The 21,586-nt window shown below is 41.1% G+C and overlaps 1 protein-coding gene across 1 annotated transcript in view; it reads left to right on the top strand.

The window, feature by feature from the left end:
- LOC127440672 (potassium/sodium hyperpolarization-activated cyclic nucleotide-gated channel 2-like) overlaps nt 1-13,231 on the top strand; it is a 90,172-nt gene extending 76,941 nt beyond the window's left edge. The window contains exons 8-9 of the mRNA XM_051697405.1: nt 8,710-8,874; nt 10,280-13,231. Of these exons, the coding sequence (XP_051553365.1) occupies nt 8,710-8,874; nt 10,280-11,259 (1,145 nt within the window). The 3' untranslated portion in view covers nt 11,260-13,231. The remainder of the gene's footprint in view (nt 1-8,709; nt 8,875-10,279) is intronic.
- Nucleotides 13,232-21,586: the final 8,355 nt, after the last annotated feature.

The following is a 21,586-nucleotide window of genomic DNA, read 5'->3' as shown; positions in this document are numbered from 1 at the left end:
ATGGACTTTCCTTTGTGCGTCCTTGTGAGGGCTACATCTGTAGCCCCACAGCAAGAGTGAAAGTTTGTAACCTTCCTGCACCCATACATGCCTTCATTTTATGTTTTGATATCATTTTACACATTTTGCCAATATCTATATACATATCAATAATGACAACTCAATGTTTATAACATTTGATTTATTTAGTATCTGTTGAATTCATTGGTTGTATTTGTTAGCGCGCACATTTAGTTAACTTGTGTTTTCAACATTATCTAATTACATAACTAATCACTTCTTCTGTTTTACTGGTGCTGGGGTGTTCCTTAATTCTGCTGAGCGGTCGTCTGGCTAGAACTGGGCAATAGAGGGATTTTTGAAAGCAGCAGTCTTAAATACAGGAAGTGCTGATTGTGCTGTACCAACTGCCTACTGCATCAAGGGGGAGTGGGGATTATGCAGTTCGGTTACTTTGTATATTTATTAAGATTTGAGTTTTGATATTTGAATATTGTTGGGCATAGCTGAAGTGTTTGTTTTAGTTAATAGGCTAGCCGGAGTTGTTTTGCTTTTGTGTATGCAGTGAATGTGTTTGTGTTTTATTCCCCCTGTTTGTTTGTAATTGGTCTGATCAGACAATATATATATATGTCTCCTTGTTCTTGGTGGGGAGAGGGTTTTTTTGGTTGGTTGTTTAAGTTGCCTTCCCTATCTGTCACTCACTCGACGTTGTGTCGATGTAGTGACACTAGGGGTCACTCTTGGGAGCCCCAAACACCTCTGATCTTTGAGAAAAGGCCAATGGGAATTGGTGAGTGGAATTTGCATGCCACTCCCCCGGACATACGGGTATAAAAGGAGCTGGCTCGCCACAGGAACCACTCATTCAGGTTCAGATTTTCTCTTCGGAGCCGAGCGGTTGTGTTCTCATTGAGCTGAATTCCCCGCTGTCTCATTCACCTCTACAAGCTGTTGGATTTACGGCGCATTACAGCGGCTTCTCCCCTCTCGCATTGGAGTGCAGAGAACGCCCCTGGACGCTTCGACAGACTAAAAGAGTATATTCTTAACTGAAAGAGTATATTTTCCTCTAAAAGAGTGGCACTCACGGAGAGCATCTTTTTAAAGATGCCTTTTCATTTGTGTATAATTCCTGGTTGCGGTCATTATTTTTCCGCTTCCGATGGCCACGATCGCTGTCTTACTTGCTTGGGCGCTGCCCATGTGGAGACAGCGTTCGTGGATAGTTCATGTCCTCACTGCGAGAACATGACCATGGCAACTTCTTCGGAGGGAAAGCCACCCCAGTGGCTCCCCACCACGGTCCTTCTACCTACGGGTTTGAGGCCATGTCGGTTAGCACTGGGAACGACTTGGTGACCCCAATGGGAGCCGCTCCGCCGAGTACGCCCCAGCGGACCTCCCATTCCCCAGCACGCTCGATCGCCCCGATCGAGCTCTCCGCGATGAAACTGCCAGCTAGTTTCAGGGCGAGTTTGCGGTCTCATTCGGGGTTCATGAAGAGGATGAGTTGACGACAGCGGCATCAGAGAGCATGCTCGTCCAGTCGGACGCTGAGGACTCTGCTGGGCTTCCACCTTCGGGTGTGGTCACCCAGTTGCAGGCCAACGCAGAGCTGGAGGCGATGCTTGCCAGGGCGGCTGTGAGCGTTTGGGCTGGAGTGGAACCCTCCACTCCCACCTGAACCCTCGCGGCCTGACGATGGTTTGACGGTGCCGCTGCACAGGCAGCCTCCGCCCTGCACGCCATGGTTCTCCTGCAAGTGTACCAATCCAAGGCGCTTAAAGAACTGCACGAGGGTAGTTCTGACCCGGGAGTGATGCAGGAGCTGCGTTTGGCGACCGATCTTGCTGTCCGGGCGACAAAGGCCACGGCGTGGACTCTCGGGCAGGCGATGTCCACCCTCGTGGTTCAGGAATGCCACCTTTGGCTCAACCTGGTTGAGATGAAGGAGGCTTGATGCCCCCATCTCCCAGGTTGGCCTATTCGGTGACACCGGCGAGGACTTTGCCCAGCAGTTCTCGGCAGTTAAGAAGCAGACGGAGGCTATTCAGCACATCCTGCCCCGGCACAGTTCAAGAGGTGGGCCCCCTGCCCCGGCGTGCCCAGCTGTGGCACAAACACACCCACACCAGGGCGGTTTTGATGGACTATGGGGATGACTTCCCTCCTCCGCCCTCCCTGACCAGCCCTATGATGGGTATACGGAGCCAGGTAAGTGCTTCGACGTCCCCAGACTCAGCATGGCCACAGGTTCGGGGCACGAGCCCCCTCAACGTGGTGCCTCAGGCTCCGCCTCACCACTAAGCCCCACCCACCGGTACGTCCGATGCGATTGTCCCCTTGGTCCCCCTCGCCCGGAGTTTGGAGGCGTGGCTTGCGCTCTCCAACCCATCGCGGTGGCTGACCCGGACCATCCGACTCGGCTATGCGATTCAGTTCACCAGGTGTCCACCCAGGTTCAACGGCGTCCGCTTCACCTCAGTGAAGGGCGAGAACGCTGCTGTGCTGCCCTGCACGTGGAAATTGCGACCTTTCTGCAGAAGGACACGATAGAGCCTGTCCCTCCAGCCGAGGATGAAGGACAATAATGGAAGGATTACCCGGTGGTACCTAGCTATGCAGCCCTTCCAGTTTAAAGTTTATCATATCCCTGGCAAAGATAACGTAATGGCTGACTTCCTCTCTCGCTGTCCCAGCAAGGACCTTTGAAGGAGAGGGGTGTGTGAGGGCTACATCTCACTCCACAGGAGGAGGCGACGTGTCAGTCATTGGCAGGGAACCAATTCCGCCCTGGCGGTTTTTATGCTCTACAACTGTCATGTTGTCCGAGTGAATCAGAACATGATAATTCGCTATTTCGGATTGAAAAGCATTCAGGGCTAGGAAAACAGTCGACAGCTCCAGGCGGTTGATGTGCCACACCCTACTCGCACCTGTCCAGGTGCCGAAAGCTGGGCGTCTGTCACACAATGCACCCCAGCGTGTGTTGGAAGCATCTGTGGTCACCACTTTCTGCCTGAAAACCTGCCACAGCATGACACCTTGCTGGTAGAGAGCAGGAGCTGTCCAAGGTGCTATAGCAGGTAGCGATATAGATATAGCGATGCACATGCGTCCTTGGCGCCAGGCATGCTGTAGCACACAGCTCTTGAGCCAACACTGAAGAGGTCTCATGTGTTTTTTTTTTGTATGAACCATTGCTCTCTTTATTTAGAAAAAATAATGTCACAGGGGTGGGTTATACATGCCAAACTACTATATGCATTCAAGGTACATAACATTTTTATAAAATAAATACATAAAATATGATCAAATATGTTTTAAACATGCAATAATTTATATTTTTTGAATGGATTTGCATAGTTTAATATTGAAAGTCTTGCTCTGAGACAAGGCTAAAACAACAAAATCTATAGATAAAAGGCATCTGAAAAGTACCAAAAATAAATGATGATGGCCTGGTAAAAAGTTTAAGTCAGTTTTAATATGCCCTTCATATAACAAAAAGAAAAAAGTTGAAATCTGTTAGTCTTAATAAAAATCAGCCCCTGGGTCATGAAATTGCTAGAAGTTGAAGAAACACCCCTACCAACTTTGTCTCAGATATTTCTTCAAAAATACTTTAGGGGAAACACAAACAGAAACGAGTCAATTGTTGACATGCAGTAAGAGTACCAAGCTAAAAAAATTATAATGTTGATAGTATAGCTTAGATAATTATAGCTTCTTTTTTTTCTTCTTTTTTAAAAAAAAAGAAACATCTGAAATGTCTTTATTTAATCTCATTGCTGACTAGGAGAAACAATTGCGATATTAATTTTCATTTGCAATTCTTACAATTCTTCTTTCTACAGGTTGTACCACTTTGTGTGTGTGTGTGTGTGTGTGTGTGTTAATTTTATGTGTATTCAGAAGAAAGAACAAATTAGATGCAAATTAGGTTTTGTACCTGTGTGCATGTCCATACAAGTGTGGGTTGGTGCATTTGTTCACCTTTACGTACGTACCTTGGACTGTGGCTTTAATTTACTACCTATCGGTTTGATGAATGACCGCGGCTCCCGATGAATGCCACGGGAATGACAAGGCTCTCTAAAATTAGCTGAAGCTTCCAAGGTTGTGTATTGGATTTTGTAGATTGATTTTGGGAGCAGACAGGGAAATGGACCAAACACACAGAGGACCTAATGGATCGGTCAGGGTTTAATACAGAGGATGACGCACAACGTGCGATGAATGATGTTTATTATCTATGGAGGCTTTTACTGGACAGTTCTCTCCCATCCTGAAGAGTTTCACACTAGTGTTCCAATATTGTCTGAGGTAAATTTAATCTCAGACAACCTATACCTATAAATATAGACCTATAAATATAGACACAAAATAACCTTGGACAATCACCATGAAATAATGCCTGGTGGGTAGGGCTGGGCAGTATGTCTATATAGATGATGTGTCAACCGGTAGAGATTTTGTAAAATTTTTTAATGTTTATTCTGCAGTACATACATTTGTGCAGGTATCAGTGGGAAAGACTTCTCTAGGTTATTTACATCATGTGAGAGCGACAAAGAAACATGGACAAATTACCCAACAATATGCAAAATTATTAAGGCAGATGCTATTTACACCCTGGTGCAAATAATTGTATATGCTATTTACACCCCAGTGCAAATAGTGGCAGATATTATTTGCACCCCAACCCTGGTGCAAATAACGGTAGATACTAATTGCACCCATATTTAAATATGTGCCCATAATTAACCCATATTTTTTGAGTGCCACAGACATACTACAATGACCCCTACCCCTAAACCTAACCTTAACCTTACCTTATAAAAAATAACCTTGGTTTTACTACAGTAACCATTGTTTCTGTATGGAAACCAACGCAGGAATGAGTGCTTATCGACAGACCCGCCTCCAGATCAAACCCTTCTCTGCACTCCACGACATTCACCGTGACCAAATCACTGCGATGAAATCAACATTTATATTCACTTTTATCTATTATTTTTAGTATTAAAGGAAATATTAAGAGTAGAAACAGGAGGGGGCCTGGGTAGCTCAGCGAGTATTGAGGCTGACTACCACCCCTGGAGTCGCGAGTTCGAATACAGGGTGTGCTGAGTGAATCCAGCCAGGTCTCCTAAGCAACCAAATTGGCCTGGTTGCTAGGGAGGGTTGAGTCACATGGGGTAACCTCCTCGTGGTCACGATTAGTGATTCTCGCTCTCAATGGGGGTGCGTGGTAAGTTGTGCGTGGATCGCGGAGAGTAGCATGAAGCCTCCAGTGCTGTGAGTCTCCGCGGTGTCATGCACAACGAGCCACGTTATAAGATGTGCGGATTGACTGTCTCAGAAGCAGAGGCAACTGAGACTTGTCCTCCGCCACTCGGATTGAGGAACTGCGCCACCACGAGGACCTACTAAGTAGTGGGAATTGGGCATTCCAAAATTGGGGAGAAAAGGGGATAAAAAAAGAAAAAAGAGTGGAAACAGGAAATTAGATGGGGAAAAAGAGTGGGACAAAACACGGATTCGAACCACAGTTGCTAGGACAACAGTACACATTCACACACCGTCTTTACACCCCATGCCACCGCAGCTATACTATTTAGTTTGTTGTATATTTCTGTGGTATCACCAGACTATTGTGTGTCAGATGGTATTTACACTGGGGTGCAAATAGACACTCCAAATTATTAAAGGAATATTCCGGGTTCAATACAAGTTAAGCTCAGTCGACAGCATCTGTGGCATAATATGGATTACCACAATAAATACAAATAAAATTCTACTCGTCCTTCATTTATATATATAAAAAAAAAGAAAGACGAAGCAAAAATCGTGGTTGCAGTAAGGTATTAACACTGGAAGTGAATGGGGCAAGCTAATAAATATTAAAATATACATTGATTCAAAAGTATAGCCACATAACGTAAACATTATATATGTTAACATGATGGTATTGTGATAAAATTGCTTACTAACCTTGACTGTGTAAAGTTATAGCCAATATTACAACTTTGATGTCATGACAACACAATGCTGATAAACCCTATAAGTTAATTTGTTACATCAAATCATGTTAACGTGTATATTGTTTATGTCTTGTGGCTATACTTTTGAAACAATGTGTATTTGAGTGTTTATGGACGGGCCTAAATCACTTCCATTGTGCCTTACTGTAATTGTGATTTTTTTGACAAGCCAAAATATTTATTTATTTATTTATTTTTTTGTGGTAATCATCATTATGCCACAAATACTGTCGATTGAGCTTAACTTTAATTGAACCCAGAACATTCCTTTGACATGATACAAGGACAAAAATAAATAAATAAATATATATATATATCATATTTGTTTCTAAATGTCTCTTGAATTTCTATGGTTTCATGCTCTTGGCAGCCAATAATTTGGAGCAAAAAACAAATTGTAGTCAACACAACCCATTATTATCCTCATTGCATGTGAACCTATATTTAGTTTCTACCAAATGACAGATGCATTTGTAACAAAATATCAAGTTTTTTTCTGGACGCACAACATTTGATGTCAAAAACAAAGACGTTCTCCTCCCTTTTTTAAAATTGAGAAGCCTATTCATTTTGCACTTATTTTTTTGGAGGTAACAAACTCCAACAGACTCTAGCTTGTACAGCAATTCACCACACACAGCAAAAATTACCTTACATTTTTTAAAAAGTAGTTATTTAGGATCCTGGACGAGCCCCCATTAATGCCACACCCTAGAATGTTTTAAGGGTGAGTGGGATGCAACTATAATAGGCCTAACTATGCACAATTATACAGTATATGGCTAGGTGCATTTTATTATTTGCAGTTAGCATTGTAAATGATAGGAAACACTTTACAAATAAGGTTCCATTAAGTTAATGCATTAGTATCATGATCTATCAATGAACAAAATATTTTAAAAATAATTTATTAAAGGAATATTCTGGGTTCAATACAAGTTAAGCTCATTTGACAGCATTTGTGGCATAATGTTGATTACTACAAAACAAATATTTAGACTTGTCCCTCCTTTTCTTAAAAAAAGCAAAAATCTGGGTAACAGTGAGGCACTTACAATGGAAGTGAATGGGGTAAATTTTTGGAGGATTTAAAGGCAGAAATGTGAAGCTTATAATTTTACAAAAGCACTTTTAATAAATAAAACTCATGTATTATTTGAGCTGTAAAGTTGTTTAAATCATCATTTTTACATCAGTTTAACTTGGATTGAACCCGGAATATTCCTTTAATCTTGTGTAACACAAGAGGCAAGGAGGAGGCGAGAACTGGCTTTACACTATAAATAATATTTAATGATTAACTAAAACAAAAGCACAAACACACACACAGGTGTCGGACAGCTGTCCGTAACTCTCTCCCTGACACACTGCCGTCTCCGGTCGGCCTTATCCCTCTCAGGCTTAATCAGCCTTATTGGGGATGGGTGTGCGGAATCACGACCCGGCCCCGCCCTCCACCCTGCTACATCTTGGTTAATATTAATTGATAAAAACACAGTTGTTCATTGTTAGTTCATGTTAATTCATATTGTGTTAACTACTGTTAACATATACAGCATTACATTTTTTTTATATGTATAAGCAAATGTTGAAATTAAAGTTAACAAAGATTAACACATTCATGTAAACAAATGTAGCTAACTAATGTTAACAAATGTAACTGTTGTGTCATGTGTGTTGCATATGGGGCGCTCATTGGTTAAAGAGAAAGAAGTAAAAATATACAGAGAAGAAGTAAGTTGTAAGTTGTAAGGGTAGTCATTGCTGAGTGAATTCATTAAAATAAAATAAAAGGAGAGTTAGTTTACTACCTGCCTTGTTTTGACGTCTACCTAGTTCCTGAGTAAGACCTAGTGTATGATTATCTACAAATTCATGAGTAACCTCATTTAAAAGTGTTACTAAATGATAGCATAATATTGGAACAGACCTACAATCTAGACCTGCAAATAGACCCCTGGAATGTTCTTGAATCTTAATGTTCTCCAACTAGCTGGGTTTTCATCCACATATTTTTACGCAAATGTTGGGATTTTGCATAAAAAATACTGGATGGAAACACCAAGATGGAAATAAAGTTTCCAAAATGTGCATTTCTATGTTTGCTTGAGGTGGATACAAATTTTGTTGTTGTTGGTAAGAACACTACGATGGAAACACATTTACCAAACATAGACCTATAAAACCTCAGAGAAATCTAAAAGCTCAGAGAATATCATCAATATCATCGCATAGCATCTCAAATGTTGCTCTGATTATTGTAAAATGCCAAAGCCTGTCATTTAAATGTTTTGCTACTATTATCTCCCAAAAGTGTCTGACACGCTTTCGTTCCCAAACATAAGGCATCTGCCGCTGAATGCCGTCAAACATGAAGTTCGCCAGAGCACTTGTCTACAAGCTCTACACTCCAAATAATTTATTACATTTAAAAAAAGATCAACAGTGGCTTCAACTTCCATTTTCATTTCTACGTCACGCCAGTTGCCCCAGAAGTGAGGGTTTTGTTCTCTTATACTATTGGGATGGAAATGCTAATTTATTCGCTTATTGTTTTTGCGATATTCAGAGATTTGCATAAATTAAATTCACAACTTGGATGGGAACATAGCAACTGTGTTGAAGTGTTTAAGAGTTTCACTGCCTCTCTCTCTGTCAGAGATCTGTTTGCTGACACGAGGTCGTCGTACAGCGAGCGTGCGAGCAGAGACCTACTGTCGGCTGTACTCTCTCTCCGTGGACAATTTTAATGAGGTGTTGGAGGAATACCCCATGATGAGGAGGGCGTTTGAGACTGTGGCCATTGACCGACTGGACCGCTTAGGTAAGCAAAACTAGAAATGCTTTCTCAATTACAGAATGTGAACTCTCACATTTAAAAGGTCTTGAAGGAATAGTCAGGGTTAAATACAGCTCAAACTCTTTCGACAATATCTGCAGCATGCTGTTAATTACTACAGAAAATATTGAATTGTGTGTCAGGAAACTGAAATCGTGCGTCCAGTAATGCAGTTACAGAACAATGAAAGTCTACGGGGCGTACTGGAGGGTTTAAAAGCAGAAATTTAAAGCTAGTATTTTTGTTAAAATGTTTGTTATTTGAGATGTAAAGCTCTAAATTGTTCTTTCAGCAGTGGGGCTTCTTTTTTAGTGTTATACTTTTGAAAAGTTGTGATAATATTACATTTATTCATGGTGCTGCACACTTGCCTACTACACTTCCATTGTAGGCCTACTGTAAGTACATTACTGTAAATGCATTTTTCGCTTGTTTTTACATAATAAACGTAAGCAGTGTTTAACCCTGAATAATCCTTTAAAGATTAGTTTGGAAGAACAGTGTAAAAACAATGTTCTAATTATGTGTTATAATTAGTTATGTGCTGGTATAATGTCTCAGCTGGGCCAGTTAATTAGATGATATTTGGCTGATTAATGTATTTGGCTAAAAACTGCCTAATTGGCAACAGAAGTGCTCATTCCGCCTAATGTCAGTTAGCCTTGTCAATGGATAATGCAAATTTTCTGTTTTCATTTTTTTTATTTTTTTTTTATGAGTAAATACGCTGTAAAATATAACTTTTTTTAAACCTTTAAATACATTTCATTTCAGCAAGTTACATTTTGTGTATACCTGCTATCATTAAATATTATATGTAATAAATAGATTACATTATATCGGCATTGTCCACCCTGCTTTCTCGATACTGGCACCGGCCATTAAAAAACCCATGTCAGTCAACCACTAGTTGTAATGACTTTTTAAGATTCAGATTGTGAAATGTTACTTTTCATCAGGGCTGGTACTAGGATGTGATCTTTGGTGGGGCACTTCTATGTTTAGGGGGGTGGAGAGGGGGCAACGTTGATTGTTTCACCATCATTTCCAGAGGAGTACCCCTTGATCTTTTCATAAGGCAGGGGCATTAAAAGTTGCGGAGGGGGTGAAGGTGGTTGGGGGGTTGTATTAGCTTGAGGCAAATCTAGGGACAAAACCCCCTAGTCCCCCCTTAGACCCAGTCATGCTTTTCATGTGTCAGTTGTGTCCATTCAAACCGGATTTTTCCCTGCACACTGTGTATGTTTCTATTGAGTTATTTAGTGCTACTTAAAAGTTCTTTTTAAAACCAATGGAGGAATTTTACGTATTTTGGAGCGAATTCAAGTGAATAATTAAAATATGTTTAAATGATCAAAGATACAAATAATTATCCATCTCACCCTTGCAGGGAAAAAGAATTCCATCCTAATGAATAAAGTACAGCACGACCTCAACTCCGGCACCTTAAACAATCACGAGAATGAGATGATCCAAGAGATCGTAAAATACGACCGAGAGATGGTAAAGCTGATAGACCTGCAGCGTCCACGTGCCATGTCCATGACGCCATCCATCCCAGGTGGGATGTTTGCTCCACCTGGCCAATCACAGGGCAGCTCTGCCATTGCAACCCTCCAGCAGGCGGTCGCTATGAGCTTCTGTCCCCAGTTTGGAGGCCCTATGGTGGGGCCGAGTACCATGCAGTCACCCAGGATGGTCAGACGGTTCCAGGTGGTACAAAACCTTGCCAGCCCAGTTGCCATTTCTCCCCAGCAGGGGCAGCCACCAGGTTCAGTACCATTTGGAGCACTTGCTGCCGTAGCTTTGGCGAGTACGCCGGTGCAAAGTCCTCTAGTAGCTGCGGCAGCTGGTGGACGGACATTCCAGTATGGAAGTGGCCCAATGGGTGGCCGTTCCGGCTCTCAGTTGTCGCTCATTCAACAGCACGTTCCCAGTCCCACACGACCCACCCTGCTTAAGAGCTCCCACCCATTGCACCAAACGGGCAGCTTGACCCATGACGTTAGAGATCTGTCTGCTTCCCAGCCCTCCCTGCCTCAAGATGGCGCTCTACCCGTTGCACCAAGCCCACCGCCATCAACTCGCGTTTCCTCTACATCAATTGGTCCTCCACAAACACCTCATCCAGCCATTCCCGGGCCTTCTGGAGCTAGGAGTGCAGTTCCTCAGAGAGTGGTGGTACCCCATCAAGCAGCAACAGCAGCAGCTGCGGTTGTAAATTGCCCATCCACACCACCTCCTACAGGTACCCCACCTGGCATGGTGGGACTGGCGCCTGTGGACTCCGTAATACGCAAGAAGGATTCCATAGTCAGCCTTCCCGAGACGGACTACACAGCCAGATCCAGGCTATCGTCCAATCTCTGACGAGAAATCCGGGACTGTTTGCTATACTTTTGGAAGTCCCAGTTGATTCGTTTTTGTCTGAGCTCTACCCGAGTTCTGTATTTATAGGAGCCTTCCATGGAGAAGGTAAGCTCGGTGGCTTTTCATGGGAACCAGTTGACTTAACACTACTAGATATAAAGTCTATGCTACAAGTAGTTTAACAAGGTTGGATGCCTCGATTCCACTTGCTTGTGTAGTTAGCGCCGCCCCTGTATAACTTCCAAAGCTTCTAAATATAGTTGTCTTTATTGTCCCGAGTGAAGGGGAGATATCCTGTTGTGTTTTACGTGGTGTATTTTGTAGAGTTCATACAGTGCAATCGGGCCTGGGCTGCGACGACAAGAAAACCAGGGACTTGCAAGAGATGACAATGATAAAATGTAACGCTTTGCAAAAGGGTTTTGGACGGTTTCTGTTCTTTCTGTAGAGGCTCTACTCATAGCAATTTAATTAATTGTCTTTCACATCATTGTAAAATATCAATGAAAAAGTATTATGGACCGCTGGTCGATCTTATATCTAATTGTAAATAAGACGGGAAAAAAGGGAAAATGTTATAATAGAAAAATAATTGTATTTACTCGAAAACCAAAGTTGAGCTTGAACACAAGCTTTGGTTGTGTCTGTGTCAACTAAGAAAAAGAAGTCAGATGAAAACTTCCTCTATTTAACTGCCTTGATTCCAAGTTTAGAAGCCATATTAATGGTTTGTGTGTGCGTGTGTATTTGTTTGTGCGCTTGATCATATTTGCTTATTATACATTTTTTATTTATTTATTTTTCTCAAAAGGGAGTGCAATGCACATGTAGTGGAATGCTTGTATTTTTATGTCGTTTTGTCTGGTTTGTTGAGTGGGTTTCTTAATAAAGGCAATACTTCACTGCATCAAGGTTGCACATGAGTGTTAGACTTTTAAGAAAATGGTGTTCTCCAGAACGCATTAAAATTAGCAGACAGAAAAAAATTAGAAGCCAAAAGAATCATGCTGTTTTCTGTGATCTGTGTTGATCTGTACATGCAATATAATTCAGCAATATTCATGCCCTGCCTTTTACGTTAAAATGTCATGTTGCAGCATAAGCAATTTAATCAGTGTAATTCAAAGATTAATTAAAATGTCATTGTTTAAGGCACAGGACTAGGTAACTTTCAGATATAGTTTTTTAGAGTTTATATACAGTAAATAGTAAACTGTTACTGTAGACAATTGTTGTTGCTTTACGTTTGTAAGGGTCTATGGCAGTCATACATTTCAGTGTATTTTGATGAAGGATGCAGGTTTTATAACGTAATAGAGTTCTTTTGATTGTTTTTTTTAACATGTCGGAAGAGCTCTAGTCACGGTAATTGATAGTCACAATTTTTAAAAAGTCAAAGGGTCAGAGAGGATGATTGTTCCAGTGTAGACCTTAAATAATTGTAATATTTGCTTATAAACATAATAAAATAATACAATAAAATAAATAATATTACAAAATACATTATTTTCTATATTTATCTATTTATTATTCTGTATTTTACAGTTAAACAGTGACATTTTTATAACGTTGTGTGTTATCCCATTGTTGCAAAAATAGATCATGATTTGCACAAATTACTGAATATATAAAACATGCTGCATATAAATGGCCTGTAAACCTGAATTTGCACGAATTTGAACAATGGCCGAATTGTTTGTTTGGTGATTGCTTGCAAACAGATGTAAACGATTGGGTTGTTTTGTCTCAATTTGTCTCTTTACAAGAATGTACTTGTTTGTTTCGTTGTAAACTGCTGCAATTTCTTCATCACTTGAACTGTGAAATTGTAAATATGATGCTGTAATTATTTTATGTGCAAGCCTGGGCAGTATCATGAAAAAAAAAACTATTAGAAAAAATTATAATTCAGAATTCAGAGAGACTGGTGAATAATGTGGAGTTGAATGTATGTCAAATGTCATAAATGACATGACCTGAATATAAATAACTGCCATGTAAATAGACCAGTAATAATTAATGCAAAATGAAACTTGTGTGTATTTGTCAGCTTTCTGTAGCAATCACGTCCTAAATACTTTGATCACATTTGTCTAGAACGCTTTTATTTTTTCTAGTCTTGTTTTCCTAATGGTGTTGCATCTGTGGCCACATAGTAGCCTATGTCCAAACCAGATAGCCGCACCACAAAGCACACTGTGTCCCTATTTGTGCTCTGTAGAGGACAGGTATAATGACCACATTCCCAGTTGCCAAACTGAACGGTTTGAGATTTCAGTAATTGTGAGATTGAAACAGGCAGCTAATTCAGTTGACCAAAACAAAAGCTTCTTATCTCTAAGATTTACTGAAACAACAGTGCATTGATCATTATTGATTTTTTATTGTTTTGTTTTGTTATTATTGACCTGAACAGACCTGAACAGTATCAGCTCATTTTGAATATTTTGCTTCATTTTTGTTAGCACGAGGATGCCAGCTCATATCACTAACACCGTGTCTCCACCAGATGCGTGCGGCACATCTCGACGCAAAAAAACTATATATATAGCTAGTCTAAAACTTGTCCAAAAACTACAATGAAGCTGTCTACACTGGAAGCGGCCATAGCGGTGCATCGCAACACACCTTCAGTTTACAGATGATAAGTTTCTATTTTTGACATGTTTTTTTTATCCCCTTTTCTCCCAGTTTGGAATGCCCAATTCCCACTACTTAGTAGGTTCTTGTGGTGGCACGGTTACTCACCTCAATCCGGGTGGCGGAGGACAAGTCTCAGTTGCCTCCGCTTCTGAGACCATCAATCCGCACATCTTATCACGTGGCTCACTGTGCACGACACCGCGGTGACTCACAGCATGTGGAGGCTCATGCTACTCTCCGCGATCCACGAACAACTTACCACATGCCCCATTGAGAGCGAGAACCACTAATCGCGACCATGAGGAGGTTACCCCATGTGACTCTACCCTCCCTAGCAACCGGGCCAATTTGGTTGCTTAGGAGACCTGGCTATTTGTTACATATTTAAGAAACTTTTGACCGTAACGTCAAAGCCAGCTTGCGATGTTTCTGGTCTCTGACCTTATAATTTAAATAATCTTTTTAATAAAATCATCACTATTGATTGATTTCGTTATTGATTTCCCTGAACAGACAGGGTTCCATTCATTTTCGAATATTTAAAAACATTTTAAGCAAGAGGATGCCACCTTATATGACTAACACCGTGTCTCCACCGGATGTGTGTGGCATGTCACAGTGCAACAAAACTAGATCGGAGCTGTCAGCATTGGAAACAGCAGTTGCGGCGCATCACAACGTTCCTTTAATTGACGGATGAAATGTTTCTATTTTTGACATGCTGTACAGCTCCTGCTAAAGTTGAGTGATTTCAGTTTTTACTATGAATTGTATTCGTTATATTTAAGTAACTTTTGACCAGAACATTAAAGCAAGCTTGGAATGTTTCTGGTCTCTGGCCTTATAAACACAATTGTAACCATTCTGCGATATTTACGTCGCATCATAGGTTGCTTCTAGTGAAGACTCAGTGTTAATGCATAATTGTAAACAGGCCTATACATCCCAGTAAAAACAGCTAGCTAAACCTTCAAAACTCCACACCTATCTTCTGTAACATGAGTTTATGATATTAATTTGAGAAAGGAAGGGACATTCTGTCTCCAAATAGCTCTTGTAACTTTATCACTGATTTGCAATGTAATCTCTCTTATTCGGTTTCCCAGTAAGGGCACATTTAGTGCCATTCTACTTCCTGCTTGGAATAAATATTTCAGTTCTGCCAGGGCTTTATGTTTTTTTTTTCTGCTCAAGGTCACAAAGTGTTTTTAGTGTTTCAAATGTAACACCCTCAAGCTTTTGCTGATAATGATAGAAATGGCAAAATGTCTAGAGTTCTGGCAAAATAGATGCAAACTTGCCAAAAATTTGCAGCCAATTTCCTACTCATTATATTCACGTGCAAATGAGCATGTAATTTTTGCAATGAAGTTTGGAGATCTTCAACAGCAATAGCAAACCTTTGGCAACAATGGAGAATTTGCCACAAGCTTGCCATTTTCTTTTCCAAATTTGCCATGAACTCTCGATTTTTGTAAGGGAATGAATGTGTGAATAACTGGATCATTTTATTTACATATGTGCAGCAGTGTCAGAAATTAGCTTTTTTTTTTTAATTATCTGTCAATATTTGCCCTGTGAGTTTTAGGGGCATTTACTTCTAACCATTAAAAAACCCTGTATTTTTATGTGAAATGCTGTATTTTTGCTCCATTAATGAAAACAGGTTCAAACAAAGCTCAAACAGGATTCATCCCTGTGCATCGTCAAGCAACTCACAGACAGGCGGTATGGAATTAATATTATGATATTTATTATAGATATTTAACCCTGGTTAATATCTGACGCTGATGTACACACATTTGCATATGTCTTAAGCTGCTGTTTTGCCTGTATGTTGGTGTGAAGTGACCGTTGGAATGGAGATCGCTGCCCATGTGGCTATTTTAACATCCTTCAACAGCATACAGACTCATACAGTACTCGTTCACGCTCACCGGACGCCTCGCCTGCCGCTCACGTAAGTCATCCATGTGGAAATATGACAGTTTTATTCTGCGCTTCCAGTGCGGAAAGGCCTGAGCGAGGCAATCTTCCCCACAAGCACTTGAAGGACAGGCAAACAGAATGACTCGACACTCCATCATATTTCCAGCATCCAATATAAATCTGGGTACTCTATGTTTCTGTTACAAGAAGTGTTGTTTTTGGGATTTTTATGTACGTTTTTGACAGTTCTGGTTTGACAATGTGCCCCAATGCACAATGTACTGTAAATACCTAGTGCCTAGTATACCTAGTTTCCAAATAGTCTATTTTAGTGGTATGTGATTCTACAAAAGACAAAATGCAAAGTTTGTGTTTTTTTTAATTTAAAGGAATAGTTTACACAAAAATGAAAATTCTGTCATTATTTACAGTACCTACCCTCAAGTCATTATAAATGTGTTTGCTCTCATTTTTGAAGAATGTTTATGCAGCTCTTTTTCATACAATGACAGTTTATAGTGACCAAGAGATGTGTGAAATTCTCATTTTGTGTTCCACAGATAAAATAACAGCATACGGATTTGGAACGACATGGAAGCATGGCCAGATCTAAGGGGGGCTGGGGTGGCATTGCCCCTAGATTTTCTTTGTGCCCCCCCAGTCGGACAGCCAAACGACCAAGGGGGACCACCAAGATCAGACAAACCTATTGCCAACCAAAATATCAAAACTAAAAGCATCCCCCCCAAAGGATTGCATTCTTGGACTGGCCGTGCGTGAGAGTAGATAAATAATGACAGAATTGTAATTTTTGGTTAAACGATTTCTTTAACCTTGCAATATATGTATAGTAGCTGCTAATTAGTGTTATTAGCAACAACAACAAAAAAAAAAACCCAGCATAACCTTTCCCGTGTGGGGTATCACGACTTGCACATTTTTTGGTTTGTCTGGAACCCCGAGTCACATGTCTGTATATGGGACACAGAGTGAGAATCTGAAATGGACCATTGTTTAGGATCGACTAAAAGACAGGTTTTAATTTAGCGCAGTGGTTTCTTGGAGTTTTGTTGTTGCAGTTCATAGACATCACAGCCGATTGTAAAATATTTGTAGAAATTAAATGATAAAATGACTTCTCATGTTGTCTTATTAGCCATTTCTAGATCCTTTGTAAAGCATGACGTTACTGTATAATGTGCAAAATGGCACAGATAAACAGCTATTACAATAACATTTTATGATTACAGCATGAGGTTTTAAATGCCACAATTAAGTGGTGTGGCAGGGTGAGCAAGGAGACAGTAGGTGTGGCATCAAGCCTCGGAGAGGCATTTATTCAAAATAAAAATAAACACAAACAGTTTTTGTAAGGGAATGAAAGTGTCCATGGGCAATGGTGTTCAAAATAAAGGGGGAATCTGGCATCCTCGCGGTGAGACGGTACTTCGTGAAGGTTGGGGAAGTGTCCATGGAATGTCCCAGGCGTGAGCGGGGTCTGACGGCTGCACGTGCTCCCCTTCTTGGTCCGAGGTGTGTGGGGCAGCAGCATCCTTGGCAACCTGTCTTCCCAGGCCCGTGGCAGGTGTGAGGGGAAGGCAGCCCGGCCTCTAGCCCGTCGGCATCTATCTCGGCCGAACCCTCTCCGCTCTGCTCCTGGGCCTACAAGAATGCCAGTGTGTGAACACATGGAGAATAGAAGCTGGCTCCCTGAGAAGAGGCGTGCTCTATGTTTATTTGGCAGCGGCGATGAGGCCAAATACACATCAGGTGTGCCTCGTTCCCCCGCTGCCCAAATGAGGCTTACTAACTATGGGCCTCTTCTCTCTCATGCCCACTCCCGTCATGATCCTGGCTGAAGGACGGCCCTCAGAGGCGGGGTGACGTTAACGAGAGGGAGGGGCAGGTTGTTCCACCACATTCATCCCCCCCCCCCCCCAAAAGGTGCACCCTCCTCGCTGCCCACACGGAAATGCTACTTCCTCAACCAGACCCTACGGCCAGAGTGGGCATATTGGGGAAACCTCTCCGGGCCAGCTCTTCCTCTTGCACACACCCGGGCGGAAACAGAGAAAACACAAATTAATATGACAGCCTCAACCAGCCGCAGGGTAAACGCTTATTAAATGCCACTTACCCTTTGCTGCCGCTGGGAGGCTGTCCTCGTGCTTTCTCCATCCCACTCGTGGCTTTCGAGAGGAAGACTGACGTCACCGTGTTTTTACAACTGTGCCGTCTCTGCCTACACTCATACCTGCATTCTTCACCACGGGCGGGGTGAGCAAGAGATAGACAAAGTGGGTGTGGCGTCAAGTCTCGGAGAGGCATTTATTACAAATAATAATAAACATAAAATCTGAAAGGGGGGATAGATAGTGTCCAGGGGGTATAATGTTCAAAATAAAGGGGAATCTGGCATCTTTGCGGTGAGACAGGGCTCAGTGAAGTTTGGGGAAATGTCCATGGAATGGCCCAGGCATGAGAGGGGTGGGTCGTTCCACCACACAGGAAACAGAATTACTACAATCTTTAGGGCTACTACAGTAGTATCACCATTCAAATTACCTTTACACATTGATGTTTAAGGTCAACGTAAAACGTCATTCGCAACCCATTTTATTTCCATAATATGACGTATTTCCGAGTGAAACAGGATATTGCGAATTGCGAATGAAAAGAGGATGGAGCCAGTCTTGAATGCGAATTATCATATGAATTACTATAGGATTAGTCACCTCCTGAAACACTGTCAGCACCCACATTTGAGGAGGCTTTTTGACTGGGATGTGGAGGCTAAAGGTCAAGTTTACCTTCGAGAGCATCTCGCAACAACCGTAATGCTTCTTTTTCAATGATAATGTTATTTGTTCTTATTTATAGAAGCCAATTTCCACCACATGAAAACGAAAGTGTTTGGCAAGTCATACTGAGAAACTAAGTCATAATTATTAGATTCAGTCATAATTATGAGATTAAAAAAGTAATAATTAGGAGATAGTAAGTCATATTTTTGAGATGAGTTAATTATAAGACACTAAGTCAGAATTATGAGATAAAAAGTAAATGTAATTTGGAAAATGCCCCTGTGACAAGGAGGAGGGCGGGGCCGGGTGTGCGTAGTCACGGCCAATCGGGCTAATCAGCCGAGGAGAGGGATAGGTGCAATGAGATGCGGCAGTTCGGGAGAGAGAGAGCTACAGGTAGCTGCCCTGTATGCGTTAACGTTTGTGTGTCTTTGTGTTTAAGTTTATTAAAAACATTACTTTGATGCTTCGTCCAGTTCCCGCCTCCTCCTTTCCACTGAACCCCGTTAGAGCCCCATATCGTACTGTCTGACAAGCAATAAAGGATCTTAAAAATTGTACAGTGTACACCTGGATGAAGACCAGGATCATGGGGGGGGAAGCTGTGGGGATTGAACCAACAACCTTCCACTTACCAGTTCAGTGCTTTAGTCCACTACACCACAACATATATCAAAAAAGTGGATTCCAATAAAGCAGAAGTACTAATAAAATATAATCTGACTCTTGATGGATGTACTGTAACGTCAAGTTCTACAGAAAAAAATTTAGGTATTATATTTGATAGCAATCTAACCTTTGAAAAACACATTTCCAATATTTGTAGAACTGCATTCTTCCACCTCAGAAATATTGCTAAATTACGACACATGCTATCTGTTTCTGATGCCGAAAAACTAATTCATGTGTTTATGACCTCAAGACTAGATTATTGTAATGCATTACTATGTGGATGTCCTGCAGATTTAATAAATAAACTTCAGTTGGTTCAAAATGCAGCAGCTAGAGTGCTAACTAGAACCAAGAATTATGATCATATCAGCCCCATTTATTGGTGTTACACTGGCTACCTTTTAAGTTTCATATTCAAATTCTGTTAATTACTTACAAAGCTTTGAATGGTTTAGCTCCAAAGTTCTTAAGTGACCTTCTATCATGCTATAATCCATCACGCTCACTGTGATCACAAAACTCCTGTTAACAATAACGAGAATACAAAAATCCAGAAAAGGAGGAAGATCATTTTCATATTTGGCTCCAAACTATGGAATAGTCTTCCTAGCAATGTTCGGAACTCAGACACACTCCTTCAGTTTAAGTCTAGACTAAAGATTTGTCTTTACAGCCAGGCATACACCTATTTTACCCTGAATTCATAGTTATGTTGCTTTAGTTAGGTCTGCTGGAACCGAAAACACTTTTCTTATTCTTTAACCCTGCTTTAAAGTGAATGGCATCTACGTTAATTTTATTCTATTTCTTTCCCTGTCTAAATCTCTGGATTATATCCTAAGGTTACAAAAGCCTGCCAGATCCATCTTTGATCCTGCCTGATGTCCAACTCCCACTGTGTCACTGAGTGATGATAACCAACTGCAGCATGTGCTAGCCAGACTTTACTTCAGTCTTTTAAGACAGACTTCATGCAAACTCAAAGACATGGGATTCTTCATGAGCCTCTGTCTGAAGCATGGGCTCAGGATGGAGTTCACCAAAATTACCTGCCATAAGCTGGAGTGCGTTGCTCCTCACTGAATGATACCTATATCAACTTGGTCAAAAAAAGAAAGAAAAAGAAGAAGAACTACATAGAAAATGAATTAGCCAATAACAAAAGCCGTCATCGGCCAAAATCAAAGGACAATGCATCTACATGTATTTCCTCAGTTGATTTGGGATGACTTCAAGGACTTTAACACTAAAACTTACAGTTCATACAAAATAAAAAAAAAAATTTATCCATTGACCCATAACAATTTTAACCACTAGTAGTTCTAAACATAAATAACTAATATTGGCAATATATTCATTCATTTTCTGTTATACCATAATTTCATGTACAGCTGCTATGAAACAACACCTGTTGTGAAAAGCCCTATACAAATAAATTTGACTTGACTTGACTTGTCCTCTGTCATTTCACCTAAACTCTCACAAACCATCTTATTATATGTGATTCAATGAAATGTCAGATTAGGCATTTGACTCGGCTGCTGTAGACTAAATGGATCCGGATTTGTGTCTATTTCTGCTGACCCAAACCAAAGTCTTTTTAGCAAAGTCAGCCCACTCAGTGGCCATCTTCTGAACCCTCTTGGGTAGCTATTTTCCATGTAAACAAGCAGGTCTTCCTTTCAACATCCGTTGAACATTGGGTGTTCATATTTGTCAAGCTACTCTTTTAAAAAACTAATTATCTACTCTAAAAGTTACTAACAAAAAGTAGCTGATATCACTGATTCTGTGGACAAAAATATTTTTAAAATATAGGCAATAACAATCAGATGATGTTATTTAATTCTGCAATTAAAAGTTCTCTCTCTATACATACAGTATACTACTGTCATTGGCCTCATCCAGGATGACGATGAGTCTGCATACAGAAGGGAGGTTGAACAGCTGGCTGTCTGGTGCAGTCAAAACAACCTGGAGCTGAACATGCTCAAAAAAGTGGTGATGATATTGGACTTTACGAGGAACACCCCCACACTGACCCCGCTCACTATTCTAAACAGCACTGTGGCAGCAGTAGAGTCATTCAGGTTCCTGGTCTCTACCATCTCACTGGACCTGAAGTGGGAGACCCACATTGACTCCATTGTGGAAAAGGCCCAGCAGAGGTTGTACTTCCTTCACCAGTTGAGGAAGTTCAACTTGCCACAGGTGCTGCTGACACAGTTCTATTCAGCAGTCACTGAGTCTGTCCTCTGCACTTCTGTAACTGTCTGGTT

Source organism: Myxocyprinus asiaticus, chromosome 5 (genome assembly GCF_019703515.2).
Source record: "Myxocyprinus asiaticus isolate MX2 ecotype Aquarium Trade chromosome 5, UBuf_Myxa_2, whole genome shotgun sequence".
NCBI lineage: Eukaryota > Metazoa > Chordata > Actinopteri > Cypriniformes > Catostomidae > Myxocyprinus > Myxocyprinus asiaticus.
The sequence above is the reverse complement of the archived record's forward strand: the minus strand, read 5'-3'. Positions and strand labels throughout refer to the sequence as shown.